The 15642-nt window shown below is 37.8% G+C and overlaps 1 protein-coding gene across 1 annotated transcript in view; it reads right to left on the reverse strand.

Moving 5' to 3' along the window:
• Positions 1–15642, reverse strand: part of SPMIP4 (sperm microtubule inner protein 4) — a 43155-nt gene that overhangs the window by 23312 nt on the left and 4201 nt on the right. Inside the window, exon 3 of the mRNA XM_060632742.3 lies at positions 8313–8489. Within this exon, the coding sequence (XP_060488725.2) occupies positions 8313–8489 (177 nt within the window). The remainder of the gene's footprint in view (positions 1–8312; positions 8490–15642) is intronic.

Below are 15642 nucleotides of genomic sequence, written 5' to 3' on the forward strand. Positions count from 1 at the left end.
CCACGAGAGTCCTAACCAAGAGAGTCCTACAGTTGAGGATGTGCTTCGTAATTAGGCAAACAAAGTGACCAACTCTGTGAGTGTCAGGCTTTCTCCAGTCATCACAGTGCTTGCTCGGTGGCTTCATAAATTAAATTACCATGGAGGCAGGACAGAAGTTCTAGGTAGATTCAACAACGTGAACTTCTCATCAAACTGACCTGGCAACATTTGAGTTTGCCAGTGGAAGTTACTAATCCCAAGTATTTCAAATGTTTATATATTTGTTTTGAGAGAGAGCAAGTGAGAGAGTACAAGTAGGGGTGGGGCAGAGAGAGAGGGAGAGAGAAAATCCCAAGCAGGCTCTGTGCTACCAGCACAGAGCCCAGTGCAGGGCTTGAACTCATGAACGGTGAGGTCATGATCTGAGCCAAAATCAAGAGTCAGACACTTAATTGACTGATCTACCCAGGTGCCCCTAACCCTAAGTATTTCATAGAGAAAACTCTCCCTGGGTGTACTAGTCAGCCACCTGATGGGAGGTTGATTACATCGTGAAAGAGATGATTTATCCCCACAGGAGTAGACACTTCTAAAGACAGATTTCCCTTTCTTTCTCTATATACTTCTGCCAGTTACATCACCAGTGGACTTCCTGAATGCCTTATTCACTGCACGCTATCTTAAAAAATACTACTTTCGATTAAGGAATTCAATTTATCACAAAAGAAATAAGGCAATGATTGCATTTAAAGGATTTACTGGTCTCCTATTTACAGAATGTAGAATAGCTTATTGAAGATTCATTTGTGGCTGCAGCTTGTCCTAAAGAGTGTGGCACATGCTCTGAACCAGTGGCCAAGAAGTGGTGTCTCTCATAGCCAGAGCGGATGGTCTAAAAAGCAAAGGGTCAGAGTGGAACCTCTCACTATTATACTTACTGTTACACTTGAGAAAAATGTTACTTCCTTCCCAACCCCTTTGAGTTTTGCTGGGTTTGAGGTCAAGGGAGAAATGCTACCATGAGAAGACACAATGGTCCCACTGAATTGGAAGTTGAATTGATGATGTGGTAATTGGAGGCTCCTTATGATTGGAGAAAACAGGCAAGAAGTAGATTGGGATGATTGATTCTGAATGTCAAGGGCAAGAGGACTGTTGCTGTGCAGTCATGGGCAAAAGTATTTTTAGAACCTAAAGAATCTTTTGGACACCTCTTAGTATTGCCTCTAGTGGCATAAATTTAATGGAATACTGGAGCAGCCTCACACAGGTAAAACCACTAATTGCTTAGATTTCTCAGGAACAACATTGGGGGGTACCCCACTTGTAATGAACTTGTACCAGCCCAGGTGCTTGCTGAGGGCAAGTGAACTTGGCTATGTATATAATTATGTTATTCTCTCTCTCTATATTCTATATATATATATATATTCTATATATTCTATATATATTCTATAGAATATATTCTATATTCTATATATATTCTATATATATTGTATATATATAGTATATATATTCTATATATATATACACACACACTTAATATATTTTTCTATATGTTTTATATATCATAATATATAATTACTACAAAGTTTATAATATATTTATATATAATATATTTATATATTAACTAATTTTATTTTTTCATTCACCCTTTTCCCTTATTTCCTTATCATTCTATATAGGGTGTTGGTGACGGTTTACTTCATTAAGTGTGTAGCTGTGAACTGTCAGGGCAAGATTATGACTGAACTAGAGGAGAACGTCACCCAGAGATCTTGGACTTGGAGCTGGATGCAGGCACTGATGAGACTCTGGGTTTCCCCGTTGGGGGAGGTGAGTGCATTTTCATGAAAACGTCTTGCATTGGCAGCCGTTCTCAAACTTCACTGCATGTTAGAATTACCTGAGGGATTTTATTAAAATGCAGATTCTGTCTCAGTCAATCTGGGGTGGGGTCCAAGATTTTGCATTATCATTTTCTAGATGGTACTCAATGCTGCTGGTGCATGGACCACATGTTGAGTAGGAAAGCATGATACTGTTTTTGCTGCTGTTATTTAGTGTGACAGTCAACTGGCACAGGTGGCTGACATCTTTACAGTACCCTCTCGGTATTCTGTTAGTTTTTCACATTTTGAATATCCCACTTGCCCAGGAAGAATCCACTTTCCAGCCCCTTGAGCAACCAGCGAGCCAGTCATCCATATCTGCAACCAGACTTTGATTTGAATGTGAGTAGCCTAAAAACACAGGCTTCAAGGGGGGCATCCATATTGCTAATAAGGTAGCAGCAGAGCCGCCCAGTTTTAGCATAAGCTCTTTCCTGAGGAGGCGAGTCTCCAGAATGAGTCTGGATATTATTCCCGGAAGCTTAGCAATTAGCCTATTTCTCTAGCCCTCCCACAGTTTTGTGAGTTAACCTAATATCCTCTGGTAGATCCTCTTCTTAAACTAGTCAGAACCGATTCTGTTTTTGCAACTAAAACTCCTGACACAAATGGATAACTTGTGAAACTAACATTTAATTTAAAAAAGAACAAAAGTGGTTTTACTGTGAAAAAGTCAAATGTAATTTAATTTAAATGAGATAATGTCTATAAAGCAGTTAGCACAATGTGTGGCTAATCAAGTACAAGTACTTGATTAATGCTGTTGTTTAAAAAAGAGATTGTTTTCTGTTTTTATGGAAATGGCATCATTCTCATTTTAAAGGTTTAAGTAATTACAAAAAAGTACATATAAATACTACCATGTAAAACATGATTCTAGATATCTGTCTCTCTTTAAAAAGTAGATGTAAGGCAATAAGAATGGGGGAATGGACAGCTGTAGTCAGAATCAAAGTTTCAAGAATAGGATGAATGTTCATTCAATTTCTAAAAGAAAATTAAAATTAAAAAAATTAATTAGCACTTAATAGATGGCAGTGTAAAACCGTAGGAATTCCTGAACCATAAGTATATTTCTTCACTACATAGACATAAATTTCTAAAAGATTCATGTAAAAGTAAGAAAACGTTTTTGAAACATTTAGGATGTTGGGAGTCATTATTATTTCTTAGGTAATTTTGACTCTCAGGCGTGAGACCATTTCACTCGCTTCTGCTTTCTCTCTCTGATCTCTCCATTTTGGTTGTTTAGTTAATCTGTAGTTTGCCAAGGTTTATAACATTTACCTAATTGTATGATGATAATTTTCCCAACCATGTGAATGGATTCAGGGCTCACCATTTAGTGTCCAGACATCTCATGCTTGAATGGATTCAATGTTCATCATCAACCCTTTTATCACAGTATCTCTGTTCTTGAGTTCTTTATTTTGACTTATTTTTTGGTTTGTTAAATTTCATTTTCAGATTTTTTTTTTTTTTAAGAAGGGCTCATTGGGTGCTATTACTCTAAACTCTGCCTGTATCGCAGTCTTTATGCTTGATTGACAATTGTTATGCAATATCTTTGGGTTATGTTTACTTTTACTCAAACCTTTGAAGATAGGTCTTCTGGAGTTGAATGCTGCTGTAGATGCTTGAGGCCAGCCTCCTCTCCTTCTTGTAGGTGCCTTGCTTTTCCTGCTTGAATGTTGAGAGAACTCTTTCTTTATGAATAAAATAATATTGGGGCGCCTGGTGACTCAGGTGGTTGAGCATCCGACTCTTGATTTTGGCCCAACTCATGATCCCAGGGTTGTGGATAGAGCTCCACATTGGGTTCCATGCTGAGCGTGGAGCCTGCTTAGGATTCTCTCTCTCTCTCTCTCTCTCTCTCTCTCTCTCTCTCTCTCTGTGCTCTTTTCCCCCACTTACATTTTCTCTCTCTCCCTTTCTTTCTTCCTCTCTCTCTCGCTAAAATAACCAGGTTGTATCTCAATGTCAGTACTTCCACTCTATTTTTGCCATTATATGGTATATGCTTTTGATTTTCAGATTCAGTTCTTAATTTCAAGGGAATTTTCTTGTGTATCTCTGAATACCTTTTTCTGTTAGATTTACTTATTATTTGTTTTACTTGTTAGATCCTCTGCATTTGGGACATCAGTTTTCCTTACGATAATTATGCTTGTTCTTAATAGCCATAACTTTTTCCTTTATTGCTTTAATATCCTTATCTTTTCTCTCTGCTTTCTCTGTGATTTATTGTCTTTATGCCATTATATCAATTTTCAGTCACATCCATTCTGTTTCTTGCTGCTTCTTTTTTTTTACTAGATTTGTGAGTGCTTTTGTGTGTTTTTCTTATTTTTTCCCTAAGCCTTGTGGTCTTCCCTTTTATAATATTCTATTTTCTAATCATCCTGTCTTTTATGAGATTCACATACTTATTTAGTCCCTTTATAAAGAATGTAGTTTAAAAAAAAAAGAGAGAATCTACTTTTGTTTCCTGGGCTATGTTTTTTCTCAGACTAGTTTTTTAATGTGCTATATAGATATAGATATAGATATAGATATAGATATAATTTTATATTCCTGGTGCCTCATCATTTCTTCTCATATTACATGTATTTAATTGAGCAGCTCTGTTTAAATGCAGCTATTTGCTCTGATCTAGTGTGGGTGAATTCTTGATCCTGTCATCTGAAATAAGTTTGCCTTTCTGTCTGTGCTACAAGCTTGATGACTGAATATTATTCTCTCCATATTTCTTTAGCCTGATGGGATGGAGGGGACAGAGAGTTAAGTGCTGAGATTGTGTCAGATGGAATCCGAGTCTCTTGGTACTGCTGTCTAAGGTCCTATTAAATGTCCTCTGTAAGGCTCATTCCTTTCATTTAGGGAAGGAGCCATACCCATGGCTTCTACTCATTCCCTCAGGTCAACACAGTGTTCTGGAAGACCACATATTCTGCACAACTTCATCTCTCTTGAGATCTTGTTGTTTTTATTTAAAAAAAAAAATTTTTTTTAACGTTGATTTATTTTTGAGAGACAGAGACAGAGTATGAGCGGGGAAGGGGCAGAGAGAGAAGGAGACACAGAATCTGAAGCAGGCTTCAGGCTCTGAGCTGTCAGCACAGAGCCCATCACGGGGCTCAAACTCATGAACTGTGAGATCATGACCTGAGCCGAAGTCGGACACTCAACCAACTGAGCCACCCAGGCGCCCTGAGATCTTGTTGTTTTTAAAATAGAGGCTTCTACTCTTGAGGCTTTTCTTCAGTTCTAATAGGATTACCTATTAGGATTGCTCAGTCTTTTAATCTTCTCTTCAAATTGGAGAATTATCAGGATTTTGTTGACTCGTCTCAGTATGCATTTGGAATATAGGGATGGAGTTAGGTATAATGCCTCTCAACCAATAGTGTGTCTTCTCTCTGGACCTGCAGCACTTCCAGGGGTCTGGAAATATGTGTGCTGGTTTTATTTTGGTTGTCACAATGAATGAGACTGGTATTTACAGGTTGAGGGCCAGAGATGATATATATCTTGCAGTATACCGGACAAAGAACTGTCCTGCTCCAGATGCCCTCTTGAGAAACATTTAGTTATGGACTGGAATAAATGACATGGAATTTTCTTTTCTTGACATAATATTAAAATTAATGGCATAAAGTCGTTCTTCTTTTCTTATTTGGGGGCTGCTGGTGAATTTCCTGTTTATTTCTCTGTTAGGTAACAGGAGAGGGATATTCTGTGATTTTGTTTCATAAGCATTAACCTCCAGGCATTATCACCACCACTACTACTTGTGTCATCATTAAAGGGTGCTGGTTAGCAAGAGTTTCAAAGTATTCGTTAGTTCACAGAGCACTGTATATCTATCGAACAGCTTTTTAACATTTGCCAGGTTGTTAGAGGAAAATTCATTTCCTTTTTCTTAAACAAAGTAAAAACTTTGCTACTTTATCAAACTTATAAGAAGAAGTGTTTATGGAAGTGAAAACAAAGCTATAAATTGTTATTACTTTGTAACTTCATTCTTCTAAGCGAATGGATGCTGAGTTAGGTGATGACAATTTCACTTTGAATTTCCGACGCTTGGTTAAGTAGATACTGTTTAAGTTCCTTTAAAAGTGTTTTAATTAGATATAGGTTATGTCATGAAATGCCGGAAGGAATACTGATGTTGACAGGGACATTGCATTGGAACGTGCATATATAAATGCATATGATTATATTTCCATTAGTAAGCCATGTTCTTTTAACTTCTTAACCTCAGACGACATACCATAGGACCTCTCACTGGACATTTTCCTAAGCAGTATGTACTTGGCGCCTGGGTGGCTCAGTGGGTTGTATGTCCAACTCTGGATTTTGGCTCAGGTCATGATTTCACAAAGTGAGACTGAGCCCCATGTCAGACTCTGTGCTGACAGTGCAGAGCCTGCTTGGTGCTCTGTCTCCCTCTTTGTCTGCCCCTTCCCTTTCCCTCCCTTTCTCTTTCTCTCTCTCAAAATAAATAAATAAACTTAAAAAAAAAAAGAAGCAGGTACTTTCAATTTATAAGGTCATATGAGTGGAGGGTTGGTGAGGCAAAGGGGTGATCCTGTTCCCCATGAGGATGGGGTGAATGTGTGGCACCACAGCACCCCACTGAAAATCCCCATTAGGGAAGGTGGTAGGGTGTGATTGTTAGAGCAAGATTTTATATGGACCGGGATGAGGCTTGACCCCTCAGAGAGCTGGAAAATATTCTGTTATTAAACAAAAGGCCCTTTTGGGGGAGAAAGGAAAATATTGTGACAGAAGTTATTACCTATTAGGAAACAAGTAAAACCTATTCTGTAGTTGTTTGCCAAGTAATGTGCATTGTATCAGAAAATAGGACTTTGTCCTAAATATATTTTTAAGAGATAAATATGCCAAAGTGATAACATATAACATAGTTGTGAAGAGAATATAGTACAGCAACCTGCATTTCTGAGCCAGGGATGATGGGCATTCTAATTGGAACAAGTACTTTATCTCCCAGTGGCCTAGGGCTGCATTCAGTGAGGCACCAGACACAAACCTCTCATTTCAAACTGGATTTCCCTTAAGAAACCTGTCTTTGGCTCTTCTTTTACACTCTTGAATTCTGTGAGTACAGTTCTGATCCTTTTAGACTGTTGTGTGTTTTTTTAATCTGTAAATTTTGAGGACAATAGACGTAGAGTCCATAAAGAGATACATACAACCCTAGTCTGGAACAATGCTTGCCATACTCAAAACTGCTGAATAAATGAATAGCTGGAGTGAATGATGAACAGAATGGACAGATGAAAAGAACTTGGTCTTTGGGGTCAAGTAAATCTGGACTCTGGTCCCTGTCCCACAACTTCACAGTTGTGTGATCCAGGGAAAGGTACTGAATCTTCTGGGTCTCCATGTATTGTAAAACCAGGATAACAATGTGGCTACTGTACAACGATATTATAAATCTCTCTATATTATATTAGAACGTAAGTTCCATGAGAGTGGTGACTTGAAGAAATCTGTTGGATGAATTCATGATCTTGAGGTCCTTGCTATCTGTAATATGTCAGTATTTGCAGCTTTCCCATTGGACTGACAGGCCTTTTCATTTGTCTGCTTTTTATTCAGTAAGGTCGTTAGCTGCCACATGTCATTATTGTTTCTCTTTCTGCCTGCAGCTTGTCTTTCCTAATGTATTTTTTGAAACTGCTTTAGAACAAAAAACTAGTTAGCTAGATTGTTAGTAAGCCAGGTAAGCAGGATTGTTGGATAAAGCAGGAGTAGGTAGGCTCTGTGGGAAGGTTTGATAGATTGTGCTTTGAGTAAATTTCATAGTTTTTTAAAATTTCATATTTTTAGTAAATAGTTAATGTGACATTTAATTTCCTGCTCAGATTTTTTTTTTTTGCTTTCTCTTCAGTTTTAATATGTTTTGAATAAAGTCGCTGAAAGAGTGACTTTAAGAGTTACAAGTGATTATTGAAATATTTTATTACTTGAAAACAATGCCCAGTAGATTCTAATGACTACAGATTGATGAACAAATTAGAAATCAAAAGTTCCAAAAATCAACAACATGTATACAAATGAGGCCAGCTATTTGCTCAAGCAAAAACATTTTAAATTTAATATCTCTCTGGAATATTCTCATATAGTTTAGATAAAATGTGATTAGCAAGGGAATTAATCAAAATTTCTGATCACAATAATTGAACATCTCTCAGGATAGCAAAGACATCCATAAACAGATTTTTTTTTTTTTTACAGATTTCACAATTAGAAATTATATAATTAGTTTTTCCATCTGTGTCTTTTCATAAATAGTAAAAGAAATAAATTTGGAGGTAGATTTAAGTTAACAAGACTCACAATGGAAACAAAGAGCAAAGAAAAATGCAAAATAAGGATCTCTATGTAAAGAGCAGGAAGTTTATTTACCTTGGCCAGGTTTCTCCACCAAATCCATAATGCTGATGTCCTTTGCCCATGACATGAGGAGGTTCACATTTTGGCCTGTGCTCCTCAGGGAGTGAAATGGGTATTACCCCACCATATTCTCTGTCAGCACCCCATGGAAGTCTACATTGTTGGAATGACTCCCTTAATTCCTGATATCTGTGAAAAAAGAGATACTTTTGAAATCACTTCAGCATGGAATACTATGGAATGCTATGGTCGGAATCTTTGTGTCCCCCAAATTCATGTGTTGAAATCCCAATGCCCAGTGTGACGGTATAAGGTGGGCCCTTTACTCAGTGACTAGGTCAAGAGCGGAGCCCTCATGAATGGGACTCATGCTCTTGAGAGACCTCAGAGAGCTTGCCAGCCCCTTCCTCCATGTGAAGATACAGCAAAAAGGTGCCAGCTACAAACCAGGAAGAAGGCTTTTACCAGAATGCAACCATGCTGGCGCAGTGATCCTGGACTTCAAGCCACCAGAACTGTGAGAAATCAATGTTGCTTCTAAGAAGCCACCCAGTCGGGAGGACTTTGTTATAGCAGCCCGAACACACTAAGACAAACAACTAAAATTCCTAAAGCTTTAAAATTATTTTTAGATTACATTTTTAAAACACAGAATTCTCAGTGTTGGGTACGTTATGATAGATACTGGTTACTTGGGCATCCTCGAATTGCTGAAGGAATGAGGTTAAATTTTTGAGGGCCTACAGATGATGATGATGATGATGATGATGGTGATTTGTAGTTGTACTCCATGTACTTCTTTCTTTTAAATATCTTTATTGAGATATAATATACATACCATACAATTCATCCATTTAAAGTATACAAGTAAATGGTTTTTAGTATATTCACAAATATGTACAACCATCATACAATAATTTTAGAGCATTTTCATCACCTCAAAAAGAAACCTTGTGCCCTTTAGCCATTGTTTATTTCCACACTTGCCCATCCCCACCCTAGCCCCAAGCAACTACTAATCTACTTTCTGTCCATCTCTAGTTCTTGTATAGCCCTCCTAGGGCATGTGAAGTAGTATCTCTTTATGGTTTGGATTTGCATTTTCCTAATGACTAATGATGTTGAGCATCTTTTCATGTGCTTATTGGCCATTTCATGTATGTTCTTTGGAGAAATGTGTATTATTCAGGTCCTTTGCCATTTTCAAATTGGGCTTTCTTTTTCTTTTTTTTAATTTTTTTTTAACGTTTATTTATTTTTGAGAGAGACACACACAGAGCACAAGCAGGGGAGGGGCAGAGAGAGAGGGGGACACAGAATCTGAAGCAGCTCCAGGCTCCGAGCGGTCAGCACAGAGCCCAATGGGGGCTCGAACTCACAAACCTCAAGATCATGACCTGAGCCGAAGTCGGATGCTTAACCGACTGAGCCACCCAGGGGCCCTGAGCTTTCTTTTTATTACTGAGGTATAAAACTTGTAGATAAAGTCCCTTCTCAGATATATGACTTACAAGTATTTTCTCCTATTCTATATGTTGTCTTTTTATTTTCTTGATAGTGTTCTTTGGGGCACGAAAGTTTTTAATATTCATAAAGTCCAGCTTACCAATTTTTCTTTTATTTCTTGTGCTTTTGTGTCATATCTAAGAATATGCTGCCAAATCCAAGATCATGAAGATTTACCCCTATTTTCTTTTAATAGTTTTTATGTTTTAACTCTTATCTTTAGGTCTTTGATCCATGTTGATTTGTTGTTAATTTTTATACATGGTGTGAGATAAGGATACAGCTTCATGTTTTGTTTTTTTTTTTTTTTTGCATGTGGCTATCCAGTTGTCCCAGCACCATTTGTTGAAAAGAATATTGTTTCCCCATTGAATGGTTTTGGCTATGGATTATCTTTTGATTTTTAAAAATGGAGAGTCCTGCAAAGGAGCAGAAGCATTTGCTCCTAAGCTTTATCTAGAGCTCCTTTCATAGTGGTTCTCAAAGTGTGGACCATGGACCAAGCATCAGCATCTCTCTAAAAGCTTGCTAGAAATACAAATTCTCAGGCTCTGCTTCAGACCTAGGAATCACAATTTCTGGAGGTGGGCCCCTGTAATCTGTTTTAATAAGCCCTCTAGATGATTGTTATGCATGCTAAAGTTTTCTCGTCCCTTATAACTGTGCCATTCAGTGGGCTGGAGATGTGGAAATTTCATAAGTTGGCTGGTAGGGTTTTCTGACCTTAAAAACTGGTAATTCACATGGCTCTTCCTGCTCGTTCTTAACAAGGAAGTGGAGGGCAAGGACTCTAACCAGTTCACTCTTATAACCATGCTTTATAGAACATATCCAGTGGATGTCTTTTGAATGAGTGCATGCATGAGTGAAGCCAGAGAGATGGATTTGTTTCCTGGACTGTAGCCATTGACACAAGAATGGAAGCTTCTGCCTAGAAGAAGGCCTCACAAAACACTTAAGAATACGTGACAAAAAAATCTGCTTCCTAATTAGTAAGGATTTAATGACTTAAGTCTCCAGTTATGGCTGTCTAGATTATTTGGAATATATTCCCACTGAAAACAACCAAAAGTACTGAGAAGGGAGCTTCTGGGTTGATGAATACATGGCAATGTGGGGAGAGTAGTGCACTCACAGAGCGTGGAAGTTCTGGGTACCTTTCCACATAGCTTGTCCTATGCATGTATTTCACCTAGCTGTTTCAAAGCTTTATCCTTTTATAATAACCTGGTAATCTGTTGCCAAGAGATGAACAGTATAATGTTGTAGAGAACAAAGAACACTGATTCATCACAGTTTCCATAGCACAGCAAAAAGGACAAGTCACTGTAGACAAGGACTCTGCCATACTCACCACAAAATCCCCAAGATAAAGCATAGTGTCTTGCAAATATATAATGCAAATATATGATGGGCTACAGATATTTATTGTCTAGGTGGTTTTCCTGGAGAGCAGACAATGACATGAAGATCTTAAAAAGGGAATCAATTACACTTTTGGGTTAAATTTTCTTAGAGAAGTTAAAATCTATTTCTGTCTGACCTTATTGATTTACCTGGAGGAGACAGACTAAAACAAAACAAAATGCTGAAAAGAAAAGAAGAAAAATACTTTTTTGAAAGTGACTAGTTGTTAACAAGATAGGAAATACCAGAGATCCATAAGAGGGAAAATAGGAAATCAACAAAACTAAAAGGCAGCCTGCAGAGCAAGAGAAGATATTTGCAAATGACATAGCTAATAAAGGGTTAGTATACAAAATCTATAAAGAATTTATGAAATGCAACACCAAAAACATATAATTCAGTTAAGAAATGGGCAGAAGACATGAGTAGACACTTTTCCAAAGAAGACATCCAGATGGCTAACAGACACATGAAAAGATGCTCAACATTACTCATCATCAAGGAAATACAAATCAAAACCACAGTGAGATACCACCTCACACCTGTCAGAATAGCTAAAATTAACAACTCAGGAAACAACAAATGTTGGCAAGGATGTGGAAAAAGGGGAACCCTTTTGCACTGTTGGTGGGAATACAAACTGGTGCAGCCATTCTGGAGAACAGTATGGAGGCCCCTGCCCCTCAAAAATAGAACTACCCTATGATCCAGCAATTGTACCACTATGTATTTACCCAGAGGACACAAAATACAGATTTGAAGGGGTACATGTACCCTGATGTTTATAGTAGCACTATCAACAATAGCTAAACTATGGAGAGAGCCCAAATGTCCATTGACTGATGAATGGATAAAGAACATGTAGTATGTGTGTGTGTGTGTGTGTGTGTGTGTGTGTGTGTGTGTGTACACATATATAGACACACACATATATATATATATATATACATATATAAATATACATACATATATACATATACATACATATACACATGATGGAATATTACCCAGCCATCAAAAAGAATGAAATCTTACCATTTGCAATGATATGGATGGAGCTAGAGTATATTATGCTAAGTGAAATAAGTCAGTCAGAGACAAATACTATATGATTTCACTCATGTAGAATTTAAGAAACATGAACATATGGGAGGGGGGAAAAGAGAGAGGGAAACAAACCATGAGAGACTCTTAAAGATAGCGAACAAACTGAGGGTTGATGGAGGGAGGTGGGTGAGGGATGGGCTAGACAGGTGAGGTGATGGGTACTGAGGAGGGCACTTGTGATGAGCACTGGATGTTGTGTGTAAGTGGTGAATCACTGAATTCTACTCCTGAAACCGATACTCACTATATGTTAACTATCTGGAATTTAAATAAAAAATTAAAAAGAAAAAAAAGGGAAAATAGGGCTACAGAGAGGTAAAAAAAGCACAGGAGCCACTTTTGCCCTTAAGGCAGTGCCAATTGTTTCCAATTTCATTTTTGTTTTAAGGATGCTGTGGGGTGAGCAGTACAGAAATCAGTCAGGTGAGAAATCTAAAGGAGAGCATCTCTACAATAAGCTCCAAAAGATTACTATCTCATATTAGAGCTAAATTAGAAGTAAACCACCTCTCTTATTATCTTCTGTCCAAATTTTCATCTGCCCACCACCTGACCTTGGAGTGGTCCAGGATAGGTAGCATACCCCCAGGTACCTTGCAGGACCAACAAGATTCCTTTTTGGAGGAAAGACTGTTGGGGGAATGAGTTCTAAAGAATGAGTCAGACATTTAGGTGGGGGAATAACATGTCAAAAGGCTAAGAGTTTAAAAAGATTATGGAATTGAAAATTTCTGACAGCCTTGGCTCTAGAACCCTTCTTAGGAAAGGATCTGTTTTGTTTGATAAAATATTTCGTTAGGCCACTTGATACAGAGGTAGAGACTCTATGAGTATGGGTGTCAGTATGATACCAAGCCACCTAAGACTGACTAAGCTGCTCTGCTGTGGGAGGGATTTGATGTTTTGCTCTTGTGAGAGGAAGATGAGAGGTAAGTGGAGTACAGGGAGATGAAGGGAGAAGCCATCAAGATATTAGGAGACTGGACACTGCACTTGGGTGAAAAGTCAGTGAGGAACCCTAGTGACAACTGAGTTCAGGGACTTTTAAGAATACAGAGGTTACAGCTAATAAGGGACTTTAAGTTATGTGTTGTATGGTGTGATGTGATTCTTCCTCTTGACCTATAACTGATCAGGGAAGTTTACCAGGCTCACAAATGCTCTGTGTGGATGAGGTCTTTGGAGGAAACTGAAGAATATGTTTCACGTCTGGGTCAAAGTGTTGTTGAACAGAAGCAGTATTAAGTGGAACCAAAGGAAAAACCAAAGTCAGAAAGTCAGTAATGATCACCTCCACCCCACCCTGGGAATTTGTAACGTTTTGAGGAAGGCTTTGGACTTTCAGAAGGTATAAAGATTTGAGTGGAACTTATCCAGATCTTAAGGGCTGAGCAAATGGGAGTGGAATTTTGGGCCAAATCAGTAGAGATAATACAGAATCCAGGAATTTGAAGCACAGTAGAGAAGAGCTATGGTAAGAGATAAAGCAAGAGAGGAAAACAAGAACCAGAGCCTCTGGGCCTTGTAAGCCCTTTGGACTGTATTGTCTGAGCAGCGGGATCCAATTAGAAACACGGGAGAGGAGCTCAGAGAGAGGGGTATGGACTGTGGAACTTCTTTGTACCTGTATAGCACTTGGCTTAATGTAATCCCCTGTAAATATCTGCTGAATGGAATGAAGAACTAACACTGTCTTTTATAAATGGAATGCTTTATCTCATAAAGTCACTAGATAGGTGTTGGCAAACCATGGCTTTTAGGCCAAATCCAACCTGCTGCCTGTTTTTGTCAGTAGAATTCTGTTGGAATGCAGCCACAACCATTCATTATATATTGTCTATTGTCTATGGCTGTTTTTTTGGCCATAGCAGAGTTGAGTAGTTCGACAGAGACTTTAAAGCCTAAAGTACAGTTGACCCTTGAATAACATGGGAATTAGGGGTGCTGACCCCTCATGCAGTTGAAAATCAGCGTATGACTTTTGACTCCCCCAAACGTAACTATTAAGTCTACTGTTGACCAAAAAACCTTACAGATAACATAAACAGTTGATTACACTATTTTGTAATAGTGTACACACATGTGGACACATATATTTTGTATGTTATATGTATTATGTATTGTATTCTTACAATAAAGTGAACTAGAGAAAGTGTTAAGAAAATCATAAGGAAAAGAAAATACATTTATATTACCATACTGTATTTATTGGAAAAACATCTGCAAATAAGTGAATCCATGCAGTTCAAATCTGTGCTGTTCGATGGCCACCTGTATTTCCTGTCTGGCCCTTTACAGAGTAAGTTTGCCCATCTCTGCACTTGCTAGTCAAGGAGAATCTAGGTGACCATTGATTTAGGGTGCTGTCGAAGGGATGGCGGTATTCAGCTCTCAGACCTCTGAGGCTTTCACCAGCTTTATGGCTATGATCAGTAGACACGGTTTGGAGGACATGACAAGTGAAAAATATTTAAATACATTTGATTAATGACAACCTAAGCTTTAATATCTAAGTTTTAAAAGTTATATTTAAATTAGATGAGTCAATTTCTCAATATCTGACCTCCATATATTACATTGTCCTAGGAAGATGAGCCAGTAGAAAATGTTAATCAGTCATTTGGGTTGGTATCCATCTAAAGCCAGTAAGTTGTAGGAATCCATTTAAAATAGAAGGCAAATGCAAAAATAAGTCCTGTTTCTCCTTTATTTTAGGGTCTCACATTTCCCCCCTCAGCTTTAATATTGACAGCATTGTATAGAAGGAACTAGGAACATAAATATTGAAGTTTTAGGATTAAGTAATGTGAAAGCTTAAATAATACATGTCTCCATAACAAAGAAAATAATAATAAATGATTAGTACTGCAATCTGTGACCACATAAAATTAAATGTTTACTTGTTTTTGAGAAAGATGTGTTTCCTAAGGATGAACCAGCATCTTGCTTTGGAGTCACTGTGGAGTTTTGAGTATTACATTCTACTTGGGGGAGCTGAATTTAGCCAGTAATTATTGGAAGGAATGATTAAAGGAAGCTCAGAACAAACATTTTCTCATTTTTAGTTGGCAGAGAACTAGTAGTAACAATAACAAAAAAGTTAAAGAATCTAAAAGCAGTGGAATGAATTCAGAAACAAAATGAGAACCAATGATGAAATCTTAAGCAATTCTCAAGGCACTTCTCTAATTGATGTTTGTTTGCTTAATGAGCTAGAGAACTTGCTAGAGATAAGGAGATGCCAACTGAATGGAAAAAGGAGACAGATCTCTGTCCTGATTCTAAATAGCAGTATCAGCCATTCTTAAATTTTCAGTGGAAG

This window comes from Panthera onca, chromosome A2 (assembly GCF_046562875.1).
Source record: "Panthera onca isolate mPanOnc1 chromosome A2, mPanOnc1 haplotype 2, whole genome shotgun sequence".
NCBI lineage: Eukaryota > Metazoa > Chordata > Mammalia > Carnivora > Felidae > Panthera > Panthera onca.